The sequence below is a fragment of the Lotus japonicus genome, chromosome 4, assembly GCF_012489685.1.
Source record: "Lotus japonicus ecotype B-129 chromosome 4, LjGifu_v1.2".
NCBI lineage: Eukaryota > Viridiplantae > Streptophyta > Magnoliopsida > Fabales > Fabaceae > Lotus > Lotus japonicus.
Window position 1 is genome coordinate 61,265,046 of NC_080044.1, and position 26,975 is coordinate 61,292,020.

At 35.7% G+C, this 26,975-nt stretch overlaps 2 protein-coding genes across 3 annotated transcripts; one reads left to right on the plus strand and one right to left on the minus strand.

The window, feature by feature from the left end:
* The first annotated feature begins 2,191 nt into the window (after positions 1-2,191).
* LOC130711987 (rhamnogalacturonan I rhamnosyltransferase 1-like) lies at positions 2,192-5,961 on the plus strand. Its single transcript, XM_057561803.1, has 8 exons — positions 2,192-3,091; positions 3,248-3,315; positions 3,398-3,486; positions 3,628-3,793; positions 3,954-4,243; positions 4,368-4,572; positions 4,666-4,823; positions 5,150-5,961. Exons 1-8 carry the CDS (start codon positions 2,755-2,757, stop codon positions 5,394-5,396), a joined length of 1,560 nt encoding a protein of 519 aa, XP_057417786.1. The 5' UTR covers positions 2,192-2,754; the 3' UTR covers positions 5,397-5,961.
* Positions 5,962-12,882: 6,921 nt separating this feature from the next.
* On the minus strand, positions 12,883-26,247 carry LOC130709919 (transcription factor BIM1). Of its 2 annotated transcripts, none has more exons than XM_057559048.1 (12): positions 25,980-26,247; positions 25,273-25,711; positions 25,079-25,156; positions 21,761-22,141; positions 21,359-21,458; positions 21,086-21,210; positions 20,483-20,591; positions 19,932-20,001; positions 19,752-19,847; positions 19,119-19,573; positions 13,374-13,509; positions 12,883-13,245 (listed from the first exon to the last, which is right to left on the minus strand). In XM_057559048.1, the coding sequence occupies exons 2-12, from the start codon at positions 25,307-25,309 to the stop codon at positions 13,141-13,143; spliced, it is 1,692 nt and encodes a 563-aa protein (XP_057415031.1). In that variant the 5' UTR covers positions 25,310-25,711; positions 25,980-26,247; the 3' UTR covers positions 12,883-13,140. The 2 variants fall into 2 exon arrangements, with proteins under 2 accessions (XP_057415031.1, XP_057415032.1); XM_057559049.1 differs by having other exon boundaries at positions 19,119-19,570; positions 25,980-26,245.
* Positions 26,248-26,975: the final 728 nt, after the last annotated feature.

The window sequence follows — 26,975 nt, forward strand, 5'->3', positions numbered from 1 at the left end:
AAATGTACTAAATAAAGATAGATAAAAACTAACAAAATCACAATAAAAAATCATAAAATCCTGAATTAAATAAAAATATGAAAGTTCAATAAAAATTAATTATTATATTCTATCAATAAATGTAAAATAAAATAAAACATTTCCCGGACGTAAAATTAAATATTAAAACATATATCAATTGAAAATTATATCTTCTAAAATAATATTAATTAATTAGTTTAGAATATATAAAATTAAAACATATATTAATTGAAAATTATACCCTCTAACAAATTGACACGTGGAATAATTTTTAGGAGAATTAATCTGGTGCTGACACATCACTAAGAATTAATCTGGTGTTGACACGTCACTATGAAAGTTCTTCTTTTCTAATATATATTGATATTGATATTGATATTGATTGATATTGATTGATTGATATTGATTGATTGATATTGATATTGATATTGATATTGATAATATAATGACAAATTTATTAGAGAAGGTATTCAAAATTAATACAAAAATAAATTTTTAATTGGAAATCTTCAGAATCAACAATTTCAGACTAGTTAGATTCGGCTGAAAATATCGCGATATAATGTCGGCGCTTTTGGGATTAAATGACGAAGCTCAAAAGATGAGATGCATATCACCTACCGCTTGGAATGGGTTTAAGTATAAACATATGAGGTTAATACATGTATAAACCGCCGCGTGTCCCACCTCATTAAATACACGTCTGAAAAATAATTCTCCTGGACCCAGAGATATAAACACACACACACACATAAATTAAATTAAATTTGAATCTGATAACCAGTTTTTTTTTGGTACATAATTTGATAACTAGTACTCCCTCTATCTTATTAACTTATTAACTGTTAGGAAAAAATAAAAACTAAAGGATCTAACCAAATAACACACCTTTTAAAATATTCTGGATTCACCAATTAGGTTTTCTTTTAAATGAGTGGTTAAGAATGAAGGGGGTTGGTTGACATTCACCACCGTTATCAAACCTGGGAGGAGTCATTGCAAAAATACTCTGATGCCTAAATTAGTAACTGAGTAGTTTGGGGAAATTCTTTAAGACTTGGAGAAGGAAGACTACTTGATCCATTTGTCCTAACCTTTTATACATGTTCATATGTTAGGGTAGTCTAAAAAGGGGTGTAGTGAGTGCCTAGAATCCGAGTGTGTATTGGGCGTTGGATCTTCTGAGCCACCAACTGTTTACAGTGATCCAACGACCAGGCCGCCATGGGCTCCTCATTAGTGGGGACTAGACCTTGAGCTTCATGCATGTCTACCCCTACAATCAGGTCATAGAGTCAAAGATGGGACAAGTGAGGCGATAAGGTTCCATCCTTGGTTGTTTGGTCGAACAAGCTAGATCGCTCTTGAGCTTGGTTGGCTGGAGATGGTCTTCTTTAAGTTTGATCAGGTGAAGATGCAATGTGATCAACCCAAGGGGTGATTGATTGGGGAATCTTCCGAAACAAAGTCACCTAACTCTGTTCCACAAATATTGTGAAATTTGAGCTAAGAGTTATCCGACCGTGTAAGGAGGCAATGAGATTGATCCATGGGGTGATTTGCATGGAGTACACCATAACAATTTCTTCATTTTACTATATTGTAATTAAATTAAACAGAAAAGTATAAAAAAATATGCTATGTATGTATAAAATTATTTACACTATTATTGTATACTTATTAAATTCTTTTTATATCCTACAATATTTTTTATATTAATAACTGCATACAATGCAGTGATCCAATTAGGTTTTCTCATCTTACATATTATAATTAAATTTAAAATAAAAAAATGGAATAGATAAAATAAAAATTGAAAAGATGCTATAAGATGATTTACATTACACTATATTTATTTTGTGTGAAATCAGGGTAAAACTTCTGATAACAGTAATTAATTCTCTGAACATATATATGCTGATATTTAGAGGTAAATGAGTCATCATTATGTTCCACTAAATTACAATGTGAAAGTGTAGTTATTAAATTCTTAAAACTTTCAATACAGGGTTAAATCCGATATAAAAAAATAAGTTGACAAATTTTTGAAAGTGCATGTAATAAACCAATTCTGTGAATGAAATGTCAGTGTGCACAACACAAGACTACAAGAGACCCTTGTTATAAATACAGCTGGGTCTGGTTCATACAGTACTGGTACTGGTGTGGGAGTGTGTGTGGGACAAGCCAAGCCAAGCCAAAGCCAACCAAACCAAACCAAACCAAACCCTGTGAGCTTAACCATGGTTAAGTCAGCACGGGTGTTTGTGACCATGTGTCAACCCCGAATGTCTTTGTGTTTTTGCGTTTCATTATTCTCCATTTCCTCTTTTTCCCACCCCCTCCACTAATCAACTCCGATCACTCTCCGCCGCCAGCCACCACGCTCCGCCGCCGCCGCAGCATTCTCAATTCTCCCCTCACACGTTTCCATTCCACGAAGATCCATTTTCTTCTGCGGTTACTGTTTCTACAAGCGTTGTTGTGGTTGTTCTTCGCTGAAGAAGAAGAAGAAGAAGAATCATCCCTCACCGGAGAGAGAGAAAAAACAGTGTAATGCGCGTCGGAATTCAACTTCGTTGATGCTATTTCTTCTTCTTCAACTGTTGGCATTGGCGGATGATACTATTCTCCTGATTCCTGAGTTCATCGATCCGGTGTCGTTTCGGGGAAGCTCGGATCTCGCGGATTTCCTTGATTGAATCCACATTTTAGGGTTTCTGGTGCGGTGAGATGTGTAGGCCGGAGAGTAAGAACAACAGGTGGCAAGATTTCCGTTGGATGGGTACGAAGGTGGAGAAGGAGAGAGGTGGACCAGGTTCAGGGTCATCGTCATCTTCATCTTCTTCATCAAGGTATAGAATGAAGCTTTGGTTGATACGCGGAACCGCATCGATTTTGTTGTGGACTTGCATCGTGCAGTTAACCGCTTTTGGTGATATGGGGTGGGGGCCGAGAGTGTTGAAAGGTTGGCCTTCTTGTTTTACTCACGACGACGAATCTTCCGCCGTCAGGGAAATCGACAGCATTGAGCTTCCATCTTCACGTCCACCACTTCTCCCTCCTAAGAGTGTGTATTGTATTTCCCTTCTTTGCTGCTTAATTTCATGCTTTTCGAATTTGTTTTTACTTGATTTCATGGTGTTCATGTTAAGTTTTGTTTTGTTGTTGTTGTTGTTGTTGCATAAATTGAGGTGTTTTTGTTTTGTTTTTCCCCTGAAATCAGGACTTTACAAGAACAATGGGTACCTTATGGTGTCGTGTAATGGAGGATTGAATCAAATGAGAGCCGCGGTAAGTGTTTGACGCATCACACATGCGGTTAGCTTGTCTTGTTTTCCGGTTGCTTTTCTGATTTGCTGATTCAATTGTATAGATATGTGACATGGTGGCAATTGCAAGATATTTAAATGTCACGCTTATAGTCCCTGAATTGGATAAGACATCCTTTTGGGCTGATCCGAGGTGAGTCTCGCCTCCTTCAATCAGTTTATGTTTCAGAATTCAGAGACAACCTTATCGATGTTGGTGGGATTGAAGGAATCCTGCCCTTTAATGTTGAATGAGGATCAATTCTGAATGATGTTTGTTACTTTTATGTCTCAGTGAATTCCAGGACATATTTGATGTGGATCATTTTATCACGTCCTTGAGAGATGAGGTGCGGATATTGAAAGAGTTGCCTCCTAGAATCAAGCTGAGAGTGGAACAGGGGTTACATTACAGCATGCCACCGGTTAGCTGGTCTGACATATCTTACTATAAGCACCAGGTCAGTTTGTGGTATCCCTGAGCCAATTAGAAACATGCTTTAGCCTAAACAACTATTAGCTTAGCTTGTGATTGCAACTTTTGGGCCGTGTAACTCAATTATGTTTTCTTACAGTTTCTCCTTTGCTAACTTAAGGTAAATGACATGTTAATTCTTGTAGATTCTACCCTTGGTACAAAAGTACAAAGTTGTGCATTTAAATCGAACTGATGCTCGTCTGGCCAATAACGGTCAGCCTATGGAGATTCAGAAGCTGCGCTGCAGAGTTAATTTCAGTGCTTTGAGATTTACTCCTCAAATAGAGGAGTTGGGGAGAAAGGTGATCCAGCTTCTAAGGAAAAATGGTCCATTTCTGGTCCTTCATTTGAGGTATGAGATGGACATGTTGGCATTTTCTGGCTGTACTCAAGGTTGTAACCGTGATGAGGTTGAAGAGTTGACAAGAATGAGGTGATTATTAGCCTGCATAATTTGCAGTTCCATAATCATAATTTAATTTTTTTTTCTGTCACTTGGGCGTTGAAAAGGGATTTGGTATAAATCTCTCAAATTTGAATTTTTGGTGCATTGGCAGATATGCGTATCCTTGGTGGAAAGAAAAAATAATTAATTCTGACTTGAAAAGAAGAGACGGCCAATGTCCCTTAACACCTGAGGAGACTGCCCTTACGCTTAGGGCTCTTGACATTGATCGGAGTATTCAAATCTACATCGCAGCTGGGGAAATATATGGTGGGGAAAGGAGAACGGCAAGTCTTTTGAAGGAGTACCCGAAATTGGTAATTTTTAAAGTTCAAGGCCACATGGTGAATTCATAATGTTTGTCATTGTTTGATGTCCTTACCATTTGCTTTTGTGCTCTTTTAAAACAGGTTAGGAAGGAAACACTGTTGGAGCCATCTGACCTTCAGTTCTTCCAGAATCATTCATCTCAGATGGCAGCATTGGATTATCTTGTCTCATTAGAAAGCGATATTTTTGTCCCTACGTATGATGGAAATATGGCAAAAGTAGTTGAGGGCCATCGCAGGTATAATTCTGCTATAAAATACATTATTTTTGTGCCTAAGCTACTTTCCATTGCTCCTTGGCATCTCTACCAATTCACATACTAGTAAACTGGTCATTTTAACATTTCGTGGGTAATGCTCGAGTGTCTTGTTGAAATACTAAAAATATTTTTCTTCATACTGATACAATATTTGTATTCACATCATCTGAGCGATCAAAATGCATTTTTTGTCACTTAGTTATGATCCAAACCACAATTTCTGGCATAGTTTAGTTTCAGCGTCTCCCATTATCAATACCACTTTGCCAAGTGAGTTGACTTTTTGCCCTCCAATGCTTGTGCAGATATCTCGGGTTCAAGAGAACAATTTTATTGAACAGAAGGCTCCTAGTTGATTTGATAGATCAGTACAACAATGGAGTACTGAACTGGGATGAATTCTCTTCAGCCGTGAAGGAATCTCATGCTGATCGCATGGGCAGCCCAAGTAAAAGGTTGGCAATCCTTGACAAACCAAAAGAAGAGGATTATTTCTACGCCAATCCACACGAGTGTTTAGAACCATCAAATGATCCGTTCAGTAGTACGTGACTAATGCGTTCTGGAAGTAATGAAATTTACTTGTGCCATCTCCTGATGCACTTGGTTTTCTGCCACGGATATCGAGATAGTTCTCTATGCAGTTTTAGCACAGATGAAAGCTTTTTGTATCAAAGAGGCAGCCATGGTGACCCCAGGTTGGGGATGGAATAGCCTTCACAGAAGTTCTAGTCACGCAAAGAAGCTAAGGGGATACCTTATATTATATATATATGCAAATAATCCATCACATTCATGTATAGAAGGTAGAAGCTACCCTGCCATTACAGGGTGATAGCAGTTCAAACAACATTGTACAAGGAGGACTTCTTACAAATTTGGATAACAAGAACTGCAGTTCATGTAAGCTTAATTCATTGGTATTTGCTTCTCTTTTTCTAATTTTCTTATATAAATATATACTTTTTTTCTCTCTTTTTTTAGTCCACCACCATCATTGTGATTTTCAGGATTATACAGTATAACAATTTGTTTGTTCGTGTACTATTGACTCCTATTTCATATTTTTTTTTTGGTCTGATGGGGAATACTAGCTAGGCTGGATGGTCTTTTTGTATTTTCTATTCTCTCATTTTTATTTATACTGACAATGAGTGTCATTGATAACCAATTCTTAATTGCTACTAATTGCAAACTTATCTATCTATCCTAAGGTAGATCAAAAGGGAATTCTTCTCCTCTTGTGACTATCTAGCATGTCATTGTCTTGCTTGTAAGGTTATATTAAATTGGTAAGCTGGAATTTTCATTGTTTGGACTTTGAAGCCTATGTTCCTGAAAGAGACAAGCTACAAACGCATCCAATAAAAGTGGTGCACTGTTATATTCTTTATTTTATTTCACTTGTGGTTTTTGGAGGAATATGCTTTGTTTGATCTTGCAAGTTTGTTGATTGTATTGGACCAAACGAATGCGGCTACAAGAGTATATTTATTTATTTATTTATTTATAGATTCTGTATTATTTTTGGTACCTAGCTGGAAGATCCTCTCAATTTTGATTGGTTCCACCCCCATCACCATCAAATTTTGTTATTTTGTTGGAAAATTAACTTGCCCATTTTCCGATCCAATGTAACCGGGAGAAGAAGTATGCACCAATCTGTTCATTACAAAATATTATCTATAATATTTTAAAGTGAGATATCATTAGCTAATTCAATTTACAAACTCGAATAGCCTATAAAAAACTGATAATAAACCATTATTTTTTAACTTTGAGGTTATCAAATGTGAGCATGGCCATTGTCATATGAAGCCATTATGCTTTGCTGTCTGTACTGGTCTGAGGCCTCAATGTAATGTACTCCCTCCGTTCCTATATATAAGTCTCAAATAACTAATTCTTTTAGATTAAGAAAAGTAGTTACTAGTAATAAATTTGTAAAAAAAATGATTTATTTTCCTAGATTACCCTTATTTACTTTCCTATGATTTTCTCTCTCCAAGTTAATACTTCTAAAGTTTATCATCTCTTTCATATTAAATATGAGGGTGAACTTGGAAAAAATTATTTAATGCTTCCTAGATATTAGAAAGTGACTTATATTTTGTAACAAATTTTTTTAAAAAAAATGTGACTTATAATAGGGAACGGAGGGAGTATCCTACTTCTTTGGTAACTGTATGCCATGTCTTCATCCATGTAATAACAATGTTCGGGATGCCAAGAATGAGTAGCATAAGAAAATTGAGGATTACAATACAAGCATTTTCTCTTGTAGCTTCCTTTTTTCTTGTAGCATTTTCCCTTTTTGCTCTATAATTATATCTGTTTTGGTTTGCTACACTCTCTTGTAGCTTCCTTTTTTCTTTTCTCTTGCTGCTGTATTTCTTTCTCCCCCTCTTTTTTCCTGTTGTAAACTTTGGGTGGCACCCCTTGTGCCTATTTATATTATTTCATTGGCTTACCCAAAAAAACAATAAAAGCATTTTATTTGTTTTTTATTATTTAGTACTTTTTTTCCAGTTAAAAGGCTTGTTGAATTTTTTTGTCACAATCATTAGTTTTACACAAAAATAAGTGTAAAAAATAGGTTTGATGCTTTTCTTAAAAGCTAAAAGCAATAGTTTATGAAAAATACCCTTGAATAAAGCATTCATCATTGAACATCACTCCCCTTATTTCGCATCAATCCAAGCCTTCATCTACCACCATTTCTTGAATGTTATCTGCCATTCGACCAATGACTCCATTCCACACGATTAGGGGCCACTCCTCTCCTCCCCCTCCCCCTAATTTATAATTTATGTATTTATCAATCATATAATTTGATTAATTTCTACATAAGATATTTTCTCAACCCTTAGTCTACCCCCCTAGCTAAGTAGTATTTACCAATTCGCTATCATAAATTCTTCACTATTTATTTGTTTTTACAAAATAACAAATGGGATAGATAGCTAAATTCATATGTTTGGATGAGTTTGAGTAAGGTGTTTCAATCAAATTGTGACTTGCGTGTGTCCCCTATGAAACTCAACCAATTTCTCGTCTTGATTCAATATTCCGAAGAACTAGTTTGATAAAATGTTAAGTGAAAATTGTTCTTGAAAATATAAATAAGAATGTATTTATTATTTCTCGCCGACAAGACCTAAGAGTTGTTTCTCATACTTCTAACTAGAAATAATACTCCTGCGTTGCACGGGTTAACTTACCATATTTTTCAAAATTATATATATTTATTATAGCCTTAATAAATATATAAATATTAAAATATTTTTAATTAAATAATAATGGAAGTGAGACATTTCATTGAAAATAATTAGAGTTCTCTAGATCTAAATAGTTTTTTATTACTCAAATTTAATAATTGATATTTGATAATGAGCACTGAAATAGTTTTATTATTTTATTTTTTTAATAATATCTAAAATCATTTTTAAATCAATTAGTAAGTTTTTAATATCATAAATAAGTTATAATGACATTTTCTTATACTTTATATCATTCATAAAGTAATTTAAAATTTTAAAATTATATAAGAAATGATTTTATTAGTGTAAAAAATTATTTAGTAAATTTAAATTTATTCAAATTTGATCATAGTTATTTTTCTATGTTATTCTTTCTCAAGTCATTTCTACTAATATACAATAGATCAATTATTTTTGAAACAAAACTTTATTGAATGAAATAATTCATGAGAACATTCCCCTCATGTAGGTAATTACACTATGCTACACATAACCCATAAGACATATATTATATTAAATAATTTAAATAATTTTTTCAACAAATGCACCTATATTATAGTTAATATTAAATACCTATATAGAGACACATTTTATTTAAAGACTATTTTGTCTTAATCATTTAACGTATTTTTTATTTTACAATTTAATATATAGTACTTCCACATGTTTTATTGTATTTTTTTTTGTTGTTCATGATTTTTTTCCTGAAATAAATAAATAATAAATGAGTAATGTAAACAAATTTCAAATTTTAGTTTATAATATTATTATTTAATGTAGGTAGTAAATAGTCTCTAGTTAAAAGTTACTTTACTTTGGCATGTATAAAGTCAAAAATTAAAAAAATTGGCAAGTTGAATAGAAAATAGAATTTAATTTGTTCAACTTAATTGTGTAATGCATTTAATACTTATAGCTCAAGTGAGCTTTACACACACACACACATATATATATATATAGATTGTTATTGTTGGATGATTTAGATAATTTTTAATATTATTTGTGTGACTTCATCGTTATCGTGGTTATACAAATATTATTTTTACATGAAGTAGATTACGTTATAAGATTGCTTCCCATCTACGAGATTAGGTAATCTCTAGAGATTGACAAACTTAGTCTCATGTATTCATGTAATCGGTAATACATTTTGTCGGGCTTTTTTATAGTGACATGCGCATCTTATATAAAGTTAATGATTTTAATTTTATGCCAACATCCAAAAATCTTATTGGAGAATGGAATTTTGAGATAGAGGTTGGAAAGCAAAATTAGAGATTGTTGTATAATTTTGTGACACTCACTTAATTAAGGTTAGTGGCGCAAAAATCTCTTATGTTGTAGGAAATGGTAAAAGTAAGATGGTGATTTGGAGAATCATTGTGGAATGAATATATTTTCTTATACAATTGGTTTGCAACCAACTAAATTGAATATAAAATTTAACCAAGAAGCAATATAACTTCTCATATACTTATTTATATTTGAGATCCTAAGGATCCTTTTAAATAAATTGATAATGAACTTTTTTCTTAAGTTGTTGGTTCAAAGTTAATTTTTTACCATTTCAACTAAGAAGTTTTTTTTTTTTGAAAGTGAACTAAGAAGTTATTATTTTGATATTTCACAATGTTAATACAATTTCTTTAGGATAGATAAGTGATGACACTGCGCACTTGTAATTTTTTACGACTAAACTAGAAAATTATTTTAAAATTGGGTAGAGATGGAAATAACATATACAATGAAGAAAAAAATGATGGGGGTGACTTAGTGAGGGGGACCATAATGTAATTAAATTGATAATGTGGAACACGATGAAAATGATAATTGGACTTAATTTATCATACTTATCCTTTATCATAGGAAGCCACAAGAATATGCAAAAGTATTGACTTGGGATTGGGATTTTGCCTAGAAATTAGAATCCATTGACGATCGTGCTGGGGATATACACCAAAGAATTAACCGTGACACACACATACTCACTCACACTCACACACATTATGAAGCAATCAACTCATCCAAGTTAAATGAATATATGAGCTGGAAATGGAATTACCAAGTTCTATAAGGCACACCTGCCAAAAACCTAGCATTACTTTTATTTTGTTTATGATTTTCTTAACGTTCATCTGTTTTTTTATTTATTATTTCAAATCACGCTGACCAATTTCTTTAGCTTAATCAAATTAACAATTGAAAACAAACATTTTAAGTCATTTTCATCGTCTAAGGTGTGGCGTTATGCATATTGCACAATGTTAGTGCGTTGTATACTACTATTATTGACCCTTTTCAGATGTAGTAGTGGATCACCACATTCCATCCCCTATTTTGTCAACAGTAATAAGTGGCAGACAGGAAATTTCAAATCAGAATTTTCTAAAAACCTTGGATCCAATCCATCATCGCCAAACAAGGATTTATATTCAATATAAAAAAAATGAAATTGTATGCAACAAATGAACAAATTAATGTTATGTAGACGTTTTCTTCTTTGAATTTCAGTGCTAGCTTTGAAGGATTGTCTTGGTCAAATCAAACAGTTTGGAAGAAACTCTTGCATTACAATATTCAAGTTGGAAAATCAAGAAGATTATTGGGAAATTGAATGTGAAGAAGATCCCAAGAAAGTTCTAATGAAAATTTCCAATAGTTCTTATTTAATATAGCTTGACTGATCCAAGAAATCCTACTAGAAGATAGTGTCAATTGAGTTTTTTTTTATAAGCAAAAGAATTATATTGATGAGAAGTACAAGGGGTACTTCAACCCAATACAAGAAGAAAAGGAAAGAAAAGAGGAAAAAATAACCGAACAACTTATACAACGCGAGCAGAAACCTTTCCTAGTAGATTAGCCCACCACCCACCACCTCCAATGGAGAAAGATTAAGGAACTCATACCTCATTAAAACCTTACCAGGAAAAACCCCCTTGGGAAAACCTGGTGAAGGAAAAAGAGTACATGAATTCAATAATCAAGACGTGGACTAAGCTAATCAATTGAGTGTGTCTATTATTTAATCACCTAAGCATTGAGTAGTGTCACTAGTCAACAGTTCACTAATGCTGGTATTAGCACTAGTAACACAGGGACTGCACTACTAAGCAGCATAAATTATTAAATTGTCTTGAAGAGACATGCTTGTATTAACTTAATTAATCAACAACTAGTGTTGCTTTCGCGCCACGTAAGGATCAGCCACAACGTTATTCTCAATTATCACTGTTTTCACAAGTGTCATTATATCAAGCAAATGCTAATTAATTAAGAGTGAGTTGCTGTAGAAAATGCTTTAGCTCAAAGCGATTGACTGTTGCTCAGATCCAAACCTTAATCAACAATGCAAAGCAATTAGGCAAGTGACAATCTTTGTTATGACCTATTTGAAACTAGCTACATGAAGTTCTTTTGTTTTTTGATTGATTTTTTGACATTTTAACTTTTGGACTTGGACTACAGGGTGCTAGCTAACAAGTAGTGTTGCAGCTTAATTAAATGCGTTTGTTTATTAATCAGTCTAATATAATCCAATAAAATTTAACAAAAAGCTGAAAACTTTGCTTTAAGAACATTTACTTCACCCCAATGACACTAGCAGGAGTTCGAACATACGACCGGTTAAATACTATATTAGGCATTACAACAAGACACATGATTTAGCAGCAGTTGAAGCTATAATTAGTGGTAGTTCAAACAGATAGTAGCACGAGCCAAACAAGCAGCGGTATGGAGTAATTGACTGAACCGTTTGCCCGCCTTTATCAGCAGACATAACCGTTGCAAAACTCCCTATTTAAATTACCTAATTTGAATGGTTGTAACTGCTGCAAAGCTTTTAACTTAACACTCATTTACCAATTTACCAGTTGTATTTATTTTTTTAATTATTTGCATTTTAGTCAGGCCGCAAATTGTTTACTTCAATTTCTAGGCCTATTTTGAGTGGTTGTTTGAAAGATCTCTATTAATTTCAGGATTAAGGTCAGGCAGAAATCAATTAAGCACTACTTAAGGAGATAAACCCACCACTTGGTTAGGCTTAGGCACCCACTCAAAACGATATTGGTATTTACTATTTAGTCACGTACTGTTGTTGTCTGCTTCAAGTTAACGAGTTCTTACTGGTGGTTCTCACATGAAGATAGAACAGAATAGTGTGCGCACGAGTAAACTCCACCCAGGATGTTAGATAATAGTTATTGAAGATCCATTTATACCAGTTTAATGCATCACCCCGCATGTAGAAGGAGATGATTTTCATACGCTGCTCTTGTGGCAGGAGTTATTAAAGATCCATTTATACTAGTTTAATGCCCAATTTTCTGCATGTAGAAGGAGTTATTGAAGATCCATTTATGCTAGTTTAATGCCCAATTTTCTGCATGCCTTCTCATTACTTCATGATTTATTGTTAGAAATAACTTCCCAAAGGTATGGGATGTCATACATGTATCAACATCCTCACAAAGGGAAAATTATAGAAGTGCTGAAATTAAACAAAAGCAAATCTTATAGTAAAGGGTCCAATAAATTAATAAAACTGGTCCAGCCTTTTAGGCCTTTTGCTAACTCTTTTGGGCTTGGACACCAGACTCGCTGAAGACACAATTGGGCTGCTACCACTCATGCAAAAAATCCCTATGACTCGACCCATCCCATACAATAGACCATGAAAACCAATGTTGCAGCAAATAAAACACTGACAGTTTTTTGACCAAAAAAAAAAACACTGACAGTTTACAAACTTTAAATGAGTGGAAGCCTTGGTATAAATAAAACAGCTTCTCAATTAGCTTGGAAGCCTCTATAATTATATAATTTAGGATCTAAAATAATGCATATTATTTTGCTGGGGGAGCCTAAGGATCCCAGCAAACTAAGACACTACATGTACAGTCAATCTTACCTTTGCTGGATTATATGCCAGCAGAAGGCAAAAATACCCCTTCCAAAAATAATTTAGAATAAGTTACCCTCAAATAATTGATAAAAACTATCATGAGGAAAGAATGAATATAACTGTTGGATTAACTTCTGCACGACTTTAGCTTCTTTACTGGTTGATCAGACTTGTCAGAGCTAGCAACTCTTGAGCGAATCATCCTTTGATTGTTAGAAGGAACTTCCTCATCCTAGGGGAAAATGATTGACAAATTAGATAATACTACAAGGTTCTACAATGTAGGCTTTAATGTAACGCTGCAACAAGCTATATTCACAAGAAAGACCTTGCAAAAGGGCAATTAGAATGTCAATATACCTTAGCACCAAACATTGACTTTGGTACAGTTGGCCTGGTGCTTGTTTGCTTTCCAAGTTCAATTTGCACTGAAATGCTAGCTTGTGACAAATCCACACCCGAACTCTGCAAGGCTTGTGTAAGTGTATCCAACAACCTGTCCAAGTATAATAGACTTGCTTTAGTATTTTAGAGCCAAAATGCTGGTGGTTATATATAGACCTGTCCAATAGACATGCTTAATTCAAGAAGTATTGAAAAATATGGTTTGGTCTATCCAAATGTCATGCAAATATTTGGACTAACATCACATAAGTAATTGTTTGAATGGAACAGAGGTGCCCCAACAAACCATCTTCTAAAAGACAGTTGATCCAATAAAAAAAGATAACAATTAGTTAGAGTCTTAAGCTGCAAATTAGAATTGTGGACTTTTCCCCAATTATATAGTGTCATGAACTGAAGGGAATCAAGTCTAAATTGAAATTACACTTAATTCTAATCAGAGAAAGGAAGGGAATTAAGTCCAAATTTAGGTTGCATAGCAAAGTCCAATATGTGTAGGCAAATCATTTCTTATTGATTTCTTATCCCTCATGCCTTATTGAATATAGTTACAGTTAGTTAGTTAGTTAGTTACTTCTACCATGGTTAGTTACACCATGGTTAGTTCTGTTACTTGGTTAGTTAAGTTGTTAGTCAGTTAGATTTACTTTACTCTTTGACCATTGTATAAATACACGAACACCACACTATTGTAATTCATTCAATCAATTGGATCAATACAGTTTTCATTTCATTCTTCAACTTCTACCTTTAGCTTCTGCAATTTGTTATGGTATCAGAGCTCTCATAGAGAGAGCTCTGCTGCGCAACCATGGCGGAATCCAATGAACCCGCCGCTTACCCTTTCACCGTGCAAGATGCACAAACCGCTTCCCACACCTTTTACATTCACCCAAACGAAAGCCCTTCCACCGTTCTTGTTTCGCCACCGCTATCGGAGGGTAATTACCACAATTGGGCGAGGGCTATGAAGATGAGCCTCTTGACGAAGAACAAGCTAGGGTTCGTAGATGGATCGATTCCAGAACCACCTCAAGATCATCCTGTATCACCCTTCTGGCAACGTTGCAATATGCTTGTTCTAAGCTGGCTCATCAAATCCATGAGCGTGGAGATCGCGCAATCGATTCTTTGGCGTGACAGAGCCACTGATGTCTGGAAGGAGCTTCGTGAGAGGTTTTCGCAAGCTGATTTGTTCAGAATCTCAGAGCTTCAAGAGGAAATTTTCAGCCTGAAACAAGGTGATAATTCTGTCTCTAAATTCTATACGAGTATGAAGACTCTCTGGGATGAACTAGATATCTTGAATCCATTACCTGTGTGCACCTGCAATCCTCGATGTTCTTGTGGAGCAATCAAGAACATTGAGGAAGAAAGGAACAAGAATCAAGTAGTTAGGTTCCTTAGAGGTTTGAATGATCAATTCTCAGGTGTCAGGTCACAATTGATGTTGTTAGATACTTTGCCTAATGTGAATCGTGTGTTTGCTCTCATTGCTCAACAAGAAAGACAGTTTTCTGCTGAGAACTTTTCTGGGTCTAAAGCTATGATGGCTTCAAGGGATAGTGCACATGACAATCGAGGAGGTGCATCAACAAGTTATCAATCCCAGTCTGGGAATTCTCAGTCCCAATCTAATTCTGGATGCTATAACTCTCAATCAAATTCTGGAGGGAATCGATATTCATCAAAGAAGTGTTCTTATTGTGGAAAAATGGGCCACACAGTTGATGATTGTTACAAGAAACATGGGTTTCCACCAGGGTTCAAGTTCAAGAATCCAAAATATGCAAACAAGTCTGCCAATTGTGTTCACATTGCTGATGAAGATCAAGAGTCTCAGGGTGGATCTTCAGGACAAGACACCAGGTTCGGGTTTACGGCTGATCAATATCAACATCTGCTAGCTCTTCTTCCAACTTCAGAATCAAAGAGCTCTTCTTCCTCACAGCACACAGCCAGTGTAAACTCTTGTGCTCAAGTTCTTCCCACAAAACATGGTAATGGCAGCACAAGTACCGTCCCCACAAAGAATGGTAATCCCCTTGACACTTTTTGGGTTATGGACACTGGTGCCACTGACCATATCTGCAACACATTGAGCTATTTTAGCTCCTATAGTCATGTAGGATTGATCCCAGTTTCTCTTCCAAATGGAGTCACTGAATCAGCAGTTATTAAGGGATCAATTCAACTTACCCCTTCTTTTATCCTTCATAATGTGTTGTTTTTGCCTAACTTCCAATTCAACCTGATTTCAGTGCATAAACTAGTTAAAAGCCTTCACTACACACTGACTTTTCATGATGATATCTATTTAATACAGGATTCCAGTGCTTGGAGGACGATTGGCACAGTTAAAGCAGTCAAGGGACTCTACATCCTCAATAAGTCTTCAGTTACCCCTTTGTCACATTGTAATTCAGTTCATTCTACTGTGAATATTCCTAGTTCTGTAAATGTATCTAGTCATTTTGATCCCAGTGTGCACAATTTGTGGCACTATAGGTTAGGACACCCTTCCTTTGTTAAAGGGCAGTCAATAAGGGATCTTTTTCCTTATGTACAATGTACTAAAGATCACATTTGTGATGTTTGTCCAATTGCTAAACAAAAGAAATTGAGTTTCCCATTAAGTATTTCTTCTAGCTGTGCAATTTTCAGTTTAATTCATGTTGATATCTGGGGTCCAATGTCAATCCTTTCATTGCATGGTTATTCTTATTTTTTAACCATAGTTGATGACTATTCTAGGTACACATGGGTTTACCTATTAAAGTCAAAAGCTGAGGTTAAAACTTTAATTCAGGACTTTTGTCTTCTAGTTGAAAACCAGTTTGGCACCACTGTCAAAAGCATAAGAAGTGACAATGGAAAAGAGTTTGCTTTAAGTCACTTCTATGCTAGTAAAGGTATAGTTCATCAAACTAGTTGTGTTGAAACCCCTCAACAAAACCCATTGTTGAGAGGAAACATCAACACATCTTAAATGTAGCTCGTGCTTTATTGTTCCAAGCACATTTACCAAAGATTTTCTGGGCTCATGCTATTGTTCATTCCATTTTTCTTATCAATAGATTGCCTACACCTGTCCTTGAAAATAAATGTCCTTTTCAGCTTCTTTACAACGAAGTTCCAGATTTAACATACCTTAAGGTGTTTGGTTCCCTTTGTTTTGCTTCTACACTTGTTAGTCACAGGACAAAGTTTGATCCTAGGGCTCAAAAGTGTATCTTCCTTGGCTTCAAACCAGGAACTAAGGGATATTTGGTTTATGACCTCAAGACAAAAGGTCTATCTGTTTCTCGAAATGTGGTGTTCCATGAAAATATATTTCCCTATTTTCATTCGCATGGTCCTTGTCATAGCACTGAGTCTAGTACCATTCCTTTACCCACTTCTTTGCCAGAGGAACCTTTTGATTACTCATATCCTGAAAATAATGCTCTTGTCCAGCAACCTTTACCTTCAGAAACTCTTTCTAATCCAGAGGAGGGTAATGTCCAGAGGATATCTAACAGAGTGAGAAGACCACCTTCTTACTTACAAGATTACCATTGTACTCTTGCTGCTTCAACTACTGTGTCCAAGGTCCCTTCAAGTGCAGGTATCTCTTATCCTTTATCCAAAGTCATTTCCTATCACAAACTGACTCCTTCCTATCGAGCTTTTATCATGAACATCACCACAGTTAGTGAACCAACTAGATATTCCGAGGCAGTCAAACATGAGTGCTGGAGGAAGGCCATGGACCAGGAAATAGAGGCTTTGGAAAGGAATCATACTTGGATTCTTGTTGATAAGCCACCTGACAAAACTCCAATCGGCTGCAAGTGGGTTTACAAGGTGAAACACAAGCAAGATGGAACCATCGAGAGGTACAAGGCACGTTTAGTTGTCAAGGGATACACACAAGTTGAAGGCATAGATTTCCTGGATACTTTTTATCCAGTGGCAAAGATGACTACACTTCGTGTGTTGCTAGCTCTAGTAGCTTCAAACAATTGGTTTCTCCACCAGCTAGACGTGGACAATGCCTTTCTACATGCCAGTCTTGATGAAGAAATTTATATGGCATTACCTCAAGGACTTCACTCATCCAAGCCCAATCAAGTTTGTCTTTTAAAGAAGTCTTTGTATGGCCTTAAGCAAGCCAGTAGACAGTGGTATACAACACTCTGTCTTGCTCTTCAAGCCCTTGGTTTTGTACAAAGTTCTGCAGATCACACATTATACATCAAAAAGGAAGCTTCAGGCACTTTCACAGCTTTGCTACTCTATGTAGATGATGTTCTATTGGCAGGAAATGACATGGCTGAGATCATTGCTGTCAAACATTCTCTTCATGAAAAGTTTCGCATCAAAGACATGGGTGAAGCCAAGTTTTTCCTTGGTCTTGAGATTGCAAGATCACAACAGGGAATTGTGCTCAATCAACGCAAATATGCTCTTGAGCTTCTCTCTGATTCAGGGTTGCTTGGAGGCAAGCCAGCAACTACTCCAATGGACAGTTCTCAGAAGCTCAGTACAACTTCTGGAAAAGCACTTTCTGATGTCAGCTCTTATCGCAGGCTCATAGGCAGATTGCTCTATCTCACTACTACACGACCAGACATAGCATATGCTGTCAGTCAGCTGAGTCAGTTTCTTTCAGCACCTACTGACATTCATGAAGCAGCAGCTCATAGAGTGCTTCGATACATCAAAAGCAACCCTGGTTGTGGACTTCTTTACTCTGCATCTTCTACTGTAACACTCTCTGCTTTCAGTGATTCTGACTGGGCAGGGTGTGTGGACACTAGAAAATCCATTACAGGATATTGTGTTTTCTTAGGCTCTTCTCTGATCTCATGGCGCTCCAAGAAGCAATCTACAACTTCACGTTCTTCTTGTGAAGCCGAGTATCGGGCAATGGCAGCAACTGTTTGTGAGATACAATGGCTCTCTTATCTGCTTACTGATTTGCAAGCACCTCCATCAGCCCCTGTATCTTTGTATTGTGACAATCAATCGGCTATCCATATTGCTCACAATCCAAGCTATCATGAACGCACAAAGCACATTGAACTTGACTGTCACATTGTGCGTGAGAAGATCCAGCGCGGGCTTGTACACCTTTTACCTGTTAGCTCATCACTTCAGCTTGCAGACATTCTTACTAAACCCCTGACTCTTGGACCATTTCGTAGTCTTTTTTTCAAACTGGGAATGCATAACATCCATTCTCCAGTTTGAGGGGGGCTATTGAATATAGTTACAGTTAGTTAGTTAGTTACTTCTACCATGGTTAGTTACACCATGGTTAGTTCTGTTACTTGGTTAGTTAAGTTGTTAGTCAGTTAGATTTACTTTACTCTTTGACCATTGTATAAATACACGAACACCACACTATTGTAATTCATTCAATCAATTGGATCAATACAGTTTTCATTTCATTCTTCATCTTCTACCTTTAGCTTCTGCAATTTGTTATGCCTGGATCAAGATAAGTATGCTATGATTTCATTAGGTGATGGTGATTAAAGAACAAGTCTCTTCAGACTACAATACCTGCCACATCTCCATTCTCTATCCATGAATGCTCACTAGGGGATGAATCCATATTATGTCCAAAACAATTTCAAAATAGCCTAAAGGAAATAAACTGTATTCTCATTATATAATATAAACTAGTCAAATAAGTATAAGATAAATTCTCACCCTTTTGAGTACACACTTGATATGCTAATGGCACCACCTTCAATAGTGAGCCCTTTCTCTTTCAGCTTTTCACTGGTAGCATTCATTGTTTGAGATTCCACTGAAGGTATATGTACGGTGTTCTCTGCATCAGATGCCAACCTATGTGTGAGTTGAGATACTACTCCACCTGGACCGCTGATTTGGGTTGGAGGGAAGAAATTTGGCGGCGGAGAAAAAGGAGCTGAAAAAGCCTTGTTCAGAGTTCCAGACTGATGATCCATTTTCTTCAAGGTAGTTGCTGTGCCTGTGTTCAAGCCAGATTCTAGATTCTGGGTACTCCCAGGAATTGTTGGGGAAATGTTGATATTTTTCTCGTCAGCCTTCGAAGGAAACAGCAATGTTGGAGATGAACTTGACCCACTATTTGTGCCACGAGGTTGAAAACTTTCTGCTGGCTTGTCATTATTTCTCTGCTTTGAATAGAAAAAATCAAAATCAGTTTTTGGATAAAGAGGTCACCATCATATATAGTTACTTCAAAACTCAAATCCATTTACGCTACGCTATATGATGTTTATAATCTATTAATGTATCCACTAGAACAACAGACAAGCATCTGCATAGTTTATGACGAGCAAGTGTGGTATTTACCCATGGCATCAATTTCTCTGGCTCGTTATTCCACCCTTGGAAGGAACCTTCATACTTATGCACCTTCTCTTGTAAAAAATGAATATACTCAATGACCTACATATAATTCAGATGAAGCATTAATGAGCATAGAACAAACATAGTCTAAAATAAAATTTACATCATCTCATATGAATGTACCTCTAACAAGAAAGATGCTTTATCCCTCTTTTGGTCACTGTGTGGAATAAGCTGTCGTAGCATCTGGAATCTACATGATTAATTCAAATGCTCTATTAGATAATTATAAGCAATTTATCAGCTCTTATTTATGATCACCAATTTGGTAAAGCCAAATAAAAGTTAGGCAATATGAAAGCATATAATCCTTGTAACTGCTTATGTCTATCAAAATATGAAAAATACTACTGTGACAGACATGTCTGATCAAACCATAAATCCAATAGAACTACTTGGTATCTTTGTTACCTTCTCTAGAAGCCCTTTTTTGGGACAAATTTTACAACATAAATCAATGAAAGAAACTGTCCCTACAGTTTGCAAGTTAGCAATTAGGACTCACTAGTCACACTCCTAATTGTAAGGAATTTTGATTTTAATTTATTTAAGTTTATATTCAATTCAGTTCATGATTAAGAAAAGGAAAGTTCTTTTTGCGCCTGCATTACAACTTGCAAGTGACTTTTCAAAAATACAGAAAAATTTCAGTCAGCAAGGTAGGTAAGACTTGCCTGTCATTAATTTTGCTTCTTCTCCGCTGCTCTGTCGCAGAATGTTTTGATCTTGGTGTGTTTGGCTTTTGATCACTGGCCTTCGCATCCACTTTCACCCTCAGCTCTTCTGTAAATAATCTCTTATGTTAACCTTACCAGAAATTTCAAGCTAATGGCCTTGAGAGCACATAATCCCTTAAGCACAGAAAGTGGGTAAAGGCATTTAAATTTTCTTCCATGTTTCCTCTTTATATTAAAATTAGAATACTAGAACAATGGCTAAAGACCAGAAAGATATTGTTAAGAACAATATAAATTTTGAGGCTCCTATGTAAACTTTCTCAAATTAGTTTTTACAGAAAAAATCTTTTGTAGTTCAAAGAAGAAGGAGAAACCCGTTTTGTGGACTTTTACCTGTAAAGCAATTTTTAGTAACATAAAAAAGTTCAAAATAGATGACATGTTTCTATGTTTCTGTTTTTTATTTTTAACTATTAAACCCACTCAAAAGTCAAAACACTAAAGTAATCACATGAGTGAAAGGAGAGCATTAACATGAACATCAATCAAGCCAGCCAAAAATATTCTAAAAGCCACATCGGCATCGGCATTCAAACTAACCTCTTGGGGTATTCGGGGATTCTTTCTTCAGAAAAAAAGGCTCTTCATTCTCTAGCTCTTCATCCTCAGCACAATTTGCAGACTTCATCATTTCAATGAAACTCTGGTTCTTCTGTCCAGTTGTCCTGTTAAATTAATCCCAAAAAGTCAGCATAAGCCTGTAAATAACCCACCTTAATTTAAAGCAACTATTTCGCTGAGTAAAATTCAATAAAAAATGAAGGCACATAATATAGGCTTAAAAACAAGAGGTAGAGAGGCAGCATGACTAACTGGGATGAAGAGCGAGAGTTGAAGCTGCCGTGACGATTGTTGGAAAACAACTGTGGCGTTCGCTCGGTCAACGTCCACTGCCCTGGCTTTGCCGCAGACTCTGTCCCAGAATAAAGGGTGGCTAAACGTTATTACCGTTGCAGATATTACTATAACATTTTGTTGCTGAATACTGACAAAAATGGTTCATTATAATCTAGATAATGAGAGAAGTATTGTCAAACTACTTAGTTTTAAACATTTTTGTCCCTTTAAGAAGTAATTCCGGGTTCCATTCTCAACTTTTATAAATGAAAAAAAAAAACATTCACTAATTTTTTACTGTTTAGTATCCTGACAATGCAGCCGATAATTAATATGATAAACTGTGGAACGAAAACTGAGAGAAATATTTTAGTTTACCTCCTACACTGGGTTTCTCGCCCTTGTTATTCTCCTTTCCTGTCTTTCCCTTTTTAATCGCAGACTCTTCCCACAAAGTGAAACCGCTTGAAGTATATGAACTGCTGTTCGAATTGTCATCATTTAAGTCAGTAGTAGCTGCTTGACGCACAGTGAAATTGGATGCCTCTGGCTTTGGAATTCTTTGACTATTATTTAAGTAGGAAATGTGGCTAATACTGTAAGTTCCAATTCCTCCAGGTAAGAGGTGCTCAACTGAACCTGGTGTTGCTAAAGGTGGTGCATTTTGAACCACCGCCGCCGATGATATCTCATCTGTGGCTTCTTCCTTGGCATCCCGTTCTAGTGGCTGCAAGAAATCATGGGTCTTGAGGTAACTTCCTGTTGAAACATTGAGAAGGGAATAAGATGGTGTTGAGCTAAGAAAAGATAAAGCAAACTCTTTGACTCAAACAAGACACACACAGAGTGAATGCAAGTGTGGAGTGCCAATAGCTATGCTTGGAGAATATTAGACCATATATTAAACAAAAAATGTTTTGTTTAACCCTTTCCTACCCCACTTTTTCTCTTCCCAACATTTCACATCATCTTCTCTCTTCAATTCAACAAACTCTCAACAATTACCCACTCTAATGGTTTTACTTAACTCTCAACACCCTACTCCACCACTCACCACTCACCCTACCCCACCACTTTTTTATTTCACATTTTTTATTTAATTTTTTATTTTTGTTTTTATAATTACATAAAATTACAATTATCGATTTAAATTAAATTAAAACTTGGTTTTTTTTTCTGTGTCCAAATCAAACGAACCAAGTCTCTATTTATAGAGAAAAAAAATCATGAATTTTGGTATAATTTTTTTTTTTCAGAAAATATTTTTTTTAATGAAATAATTGAGTTCAAAAGATAAGGAAAAACGAAATCTGGAGCAACCAATCAGAACGACGCGCCTTGTCTGCGCGTGTGGTCCACGCGCCTGCGGTGGCCACTGGCCTCGCGCCATGTGGCACACCGCAGGCTCTTTAATTTTGTTGAATATCTTCAACAATTTCCCTCTCTCTCCCCTTTCAACCAAATTCAACAACCATTAAACCCCTTCAACAAAATTCAACACACTTCAACAAACAATTCAACCATCCATTGTGGATGGTCTTATGAGAAAAGCTGATCCACTGTTTTCATTTCTAGCTAGCTATGGTGCATGAGTCCCAAGACAGTAGTAGCATTGGTAAATTTTTAAATATGTTCATGATAATAGCACACAGTAGCATTGGTAAATTTTTAAATATGTTAGTAACTTAATTTTAGAAAGTGATTAAAACTTATCAACACAAAATATATATCTTTCCATAATTTCCATAATAAAGCTTAAGCTAACTTTACATAAAACAATCTAACATAAAAATATGAAAATTACATTACATTAAGGTTTAGCCAATATGAATAGATGTCCACAGGATGTACAACCAAGTAATGGAAGTGTTTATATTAAATTTGAACTCAACTTAAAAGCCACATTCAAGATTTAATGAAACAATATGCTTTTTCACCTATGTTCAAGTGTATTTTGGAAATTCTTCTATATAACATGTTTGGCTACTTATTTTCTTCTACTAATGGTATTTTTTCTTCATAATTGATTTTGGTTAAAAAATCAATTCTATGAGGATCTCCAAACATGCTACTAAAACCAAATTATTTCTTATGAGAAGTTTATGTGTCTAAATTATGAGTGAGAGCAAATTAGTTATGATTGTTAATCCAAAATTTTCATTTGAAAATTCTTGAAGTATGTTCTTCTAACTAATAACCAAAACAGTTATAAATGCAAATATATGGAAGAGTAAAAATATTCATATATACATATAAATATTAATACATCTAATAAACATATCATTTTTCTCTTCTATTATATACCCGACTTTCAATATGGAGAGAGTATCACACAATTTCTTTTTTTTTCCCCTTTCTTAATCACTCTCCACATTGAGAGTCGGGTGAATCGGGATTAAGCCGCGAGGCGATACTTGCGAAAAACTAAGGATTTTTTTTTTCATAATGGACCCGTGCGCCTATAAATAGGACGCTTCTTGATCTATTTGGCAAAGCAAAGGGAGATGGATCCCGCAACTGCTGAAAGACTTTCCCACATAGATCAAGAAATTCAAAACATCGATATTGATAAGGCCCAACGGCTGCAAACCCTGGCTGCCTTTTGGGAGCACCTGCCTCCCATCGATCCAGCGGATGCTAGACCGCATTCGCGGTTTGGAAGAAAGGAGAAGGGCCCTCCTCCAAGAACAACGAGACCTCAGTGTCACACAATTACTTTTTTCTTTTCCCTTTCTTAATCACTCTCCATATTGAGAGTCGGGTGAATGTTTGCATCATATGCATATATCTACGTATTTTCCTATATAAAACTTAAAAACTAGGTACATGGCACGTAATTCTCATAAGATTTCACCTGGGGTGAATTATAATAAATAGTGCAGGTGCTTAAATGGTTAAAAAGAGAGAGACAAAGACAGACAACTACCATGAGACAGGAATGTGAGAAAGCAGAACCTGACAATCCCAATGACCTTGCAACCCACCAAGGACATCCCAAAACATTTTTTTTAGCCAAAGAGACAAACCTTTCGCTATGGGAAAAAAGGTGTCTGAACTCTGAAATGAATATATAGCGCCCAAATAAAAAACATGAGTGCATTTCTTTCACTTTCATTTTTCATTCCTTTAGGCCATTAACAAATTGTTATCAGCAGGGAGGAGCGTGAGTGAGTAATTTCACGAATGATAAGAAAAGGAAAGCTACAACAACACGGGAACGCCATCCTCTCTATCAGGCCCTAAATTGAAACGTCAAATCAATTCCAGATTGGGCCCCCTACCATCCCTAGGGCCCACCCCACACCTGCCAATATCAGACGGTGTTATCGGCCCTCAAAAAAATTAAATCAAACGGTGTTAAATATGACACATTCGGATTCGGAAGTTAAAAAAAAAACAAAAAACAAAAGAAATTTTGTTGAATAATTAAATGCGCAGTGCACAAGATGCATGGCCCAGATCCTTTGATTAAATAGAGGTCACGTGCAGCAGGAACAACGTACAACTACTACTTTCACAATTGAATTGGATTGAATTATTAATTTGAAAAATTGACCGTGATGTAGAATTTATTTATGGGATATTTACAACTCGATTCCACACGTCAGAGGAAAAAAACATGGCGAAAACAGAGGAAAGAGAGATTCATGGAGTGACTCATTCTGCAATTTTACCCAAAATTCATAAACGGCTTACCTTGAGATGCTGGTATTGGATCTTGTTGCCCACTTGAATTACTGCACAGCGACAGAAAGTCATGCGTGGCTTTGTTTCCTGCGAAATCAGAAGAAAATTTCACACCAACAAATTTCATTAGAAATTAATTAATTAATTAATAAATTAATTTAGAAACAAAAAAATCACAAGAATCAGTTACGATCAGGAACTACCTTCGGTTCCATACGCACGCGCTTGAGAAAGCTCCATCTAAACCTGGAAATTAACCTCTTCTGTTTCCAGTACGAATTTCAACGGAATTTTGAATTTCGGTCCTCCCAAAGTTGAAATCTCAGAGAATTCAATTCTACCGTACCACCGCGCTGTAAAACTGAATTCCCTTCCAATTCGGAAGCCAACTCAGGTTTTAGCAACTTGCAGCTTTGATCAGTCTCTCGCGGATACGAAATTCTCAGATCCAAATTATATAGAAACTGTAAATCTAGTTTCTCAATCTCTCCTTCAGAAGAAGATTACGCCGTCAGCCAATTGAAGATCGGAGACGCATTCGTACAGTTTTCAGCGAATTTTCGCAGTGAATTTCCTACGAATTCGTGTTGGATTTCTCCAGAATCAACAATTCAAAGCGTCCAGTCCGGAATTTCACAGAATCTGAAATCAAACATTAGAGAGATTCACAATTCAACTTCCGAAATTCAAAGCGTTTTGACTTGAACTGTTCTAACGAAATTGAACTCGAACAACCATAATTCAGCTTGATAAAACAAAATTCAGCAACGATAACAACAGAACATGACAAAATAGAAGAGATCCAAACAAGCATACAAAATTGCGCGCGAATTTCCAATAACAAACACGAAATCACGAGAATTACAACTACTACTACTACCATAAAACAAAGCGTGAATTGAAACAGTACCGAAAGTGGAGTGCGCAGTAAAATGGAAAACTGCAGAAGAAGATTCTGAGAGCGTTTGACGCCAAAGATATCTATCTTTCTTTCTCTCTGTGTGTTGCTCGCTTTAACTACTTTCTTTCTGTGCGGCGAAAGATGAGGGTCTCTCTCTCGGGTCGGACCCTGCTCTTTCTCTTTCTCTATCAGTTTGATAATTGAGAGATCAAATGAAAGATGTTTTTATATATAGCTTCTCTCGTCTTCTGTGTTTATTTCGCACTCCATTTTCATCTCCTCTTCTCTCTCGTCCTTTATTTTTTTATTTTATTTTCACTTCCTCCGTTAAGTCGGAAACTCCGTTTGTAAACGTCGTTGCGGCGGGTAACGGCGTTAAGCCCGTAGCAAACGGTTTATTCTATGCGAGACGTCGCCGTTTGTGTATACATACGGTTATATAGAAAACTGGATTGATTTTTTTATTTTTATTTTTTTTAATAGTTCGGCAATCCCGAAGCCGATTTACATTTTTATTTATGCAACCACTAATCTACTATGACTAATTAATTGTGTCTGTCAGTATAAAAGAAAATTGTGTCCTGGGTTTTCTTTCCATAAGATCGTACAACGCAGTAATTCCAAAGATGCATCATTTAATTTTATCCAAACGTTGAATATTAATTCATGCATGAATTTTTTGGGAAATGTAAAATTGGAGATAAACTGAGACAATTTTTTTTTTGTTAAAAAAAACGTCACATTATTTATATTTATTAATTTAAATATGTGAAAATACAATGATATGTATTAGATGTATATTAGCCCGCTTGGCCTCTTTTAAGATGATATTTTTCTGTTAAATAGGTTCGTAAACATACTAGTGAATCATGTCAAACTGTCGAATAGGATAAGTAAGACCTTAAAATTTCGCTTATGATAGACCAAAGATCAAACTTTGATCATGAAAATAGAATGAAGCTTAGATTTTAACTGCGCAAAGCCTGATATGATCTATTTCCACCG

What these genes read in the sequence shown, in the direction of transcription:
- LOC130711987 (XM_057561803.1), top strand. Translation starts at nt 2,755, where the DNA reads ATGTGTAGGCCGGAGAGTAAGAACAACAGGTGGCAAGATTTCCGTTGG. An exon ending in ACCACTTCTCCCTCCTAAGA is followed by an intron (nt 3,092 to 3,247) that starts GTGTGTATTGTA and finishes CCCTGAAATCAG; the next exon opens with GACTTTACAAGAACAATGGG. An exon ending in TGAAGGAGTACCCGAAATTG is followed by an intron (nt 4,573 to 4,665) that starts GTAATTTTTAAA and finishes CTTTTAAAACAG; the next exon opens with GTTAGGAAGGAAACACTGTT.
- LOC130709919 (XM_057559048.1), bottom strand. Translation starts at nt 25,309, where the DNA reads ATGGAGCTTTCTCAAGCGCGTGCGTATGGAACCGAAG. An exon ending in GCGTGCGTATGGAACCGAAG is followed by an intron (nt 25,157 to 25,272) that starts GTAGTTCCTGAT and finishes CTGATTTCGCAG; the next exon opens with GAAACAAAGCCACGCATGAC. An exon ending in AGAAGCAAAATTAATGACAG is followed by an intron (nt 20,002 to 20,482) that starts GCAAGTCTTACC and finishes TTAATCATGTAG; the next exon opens with ATTCCAGATGCTACGACAGC.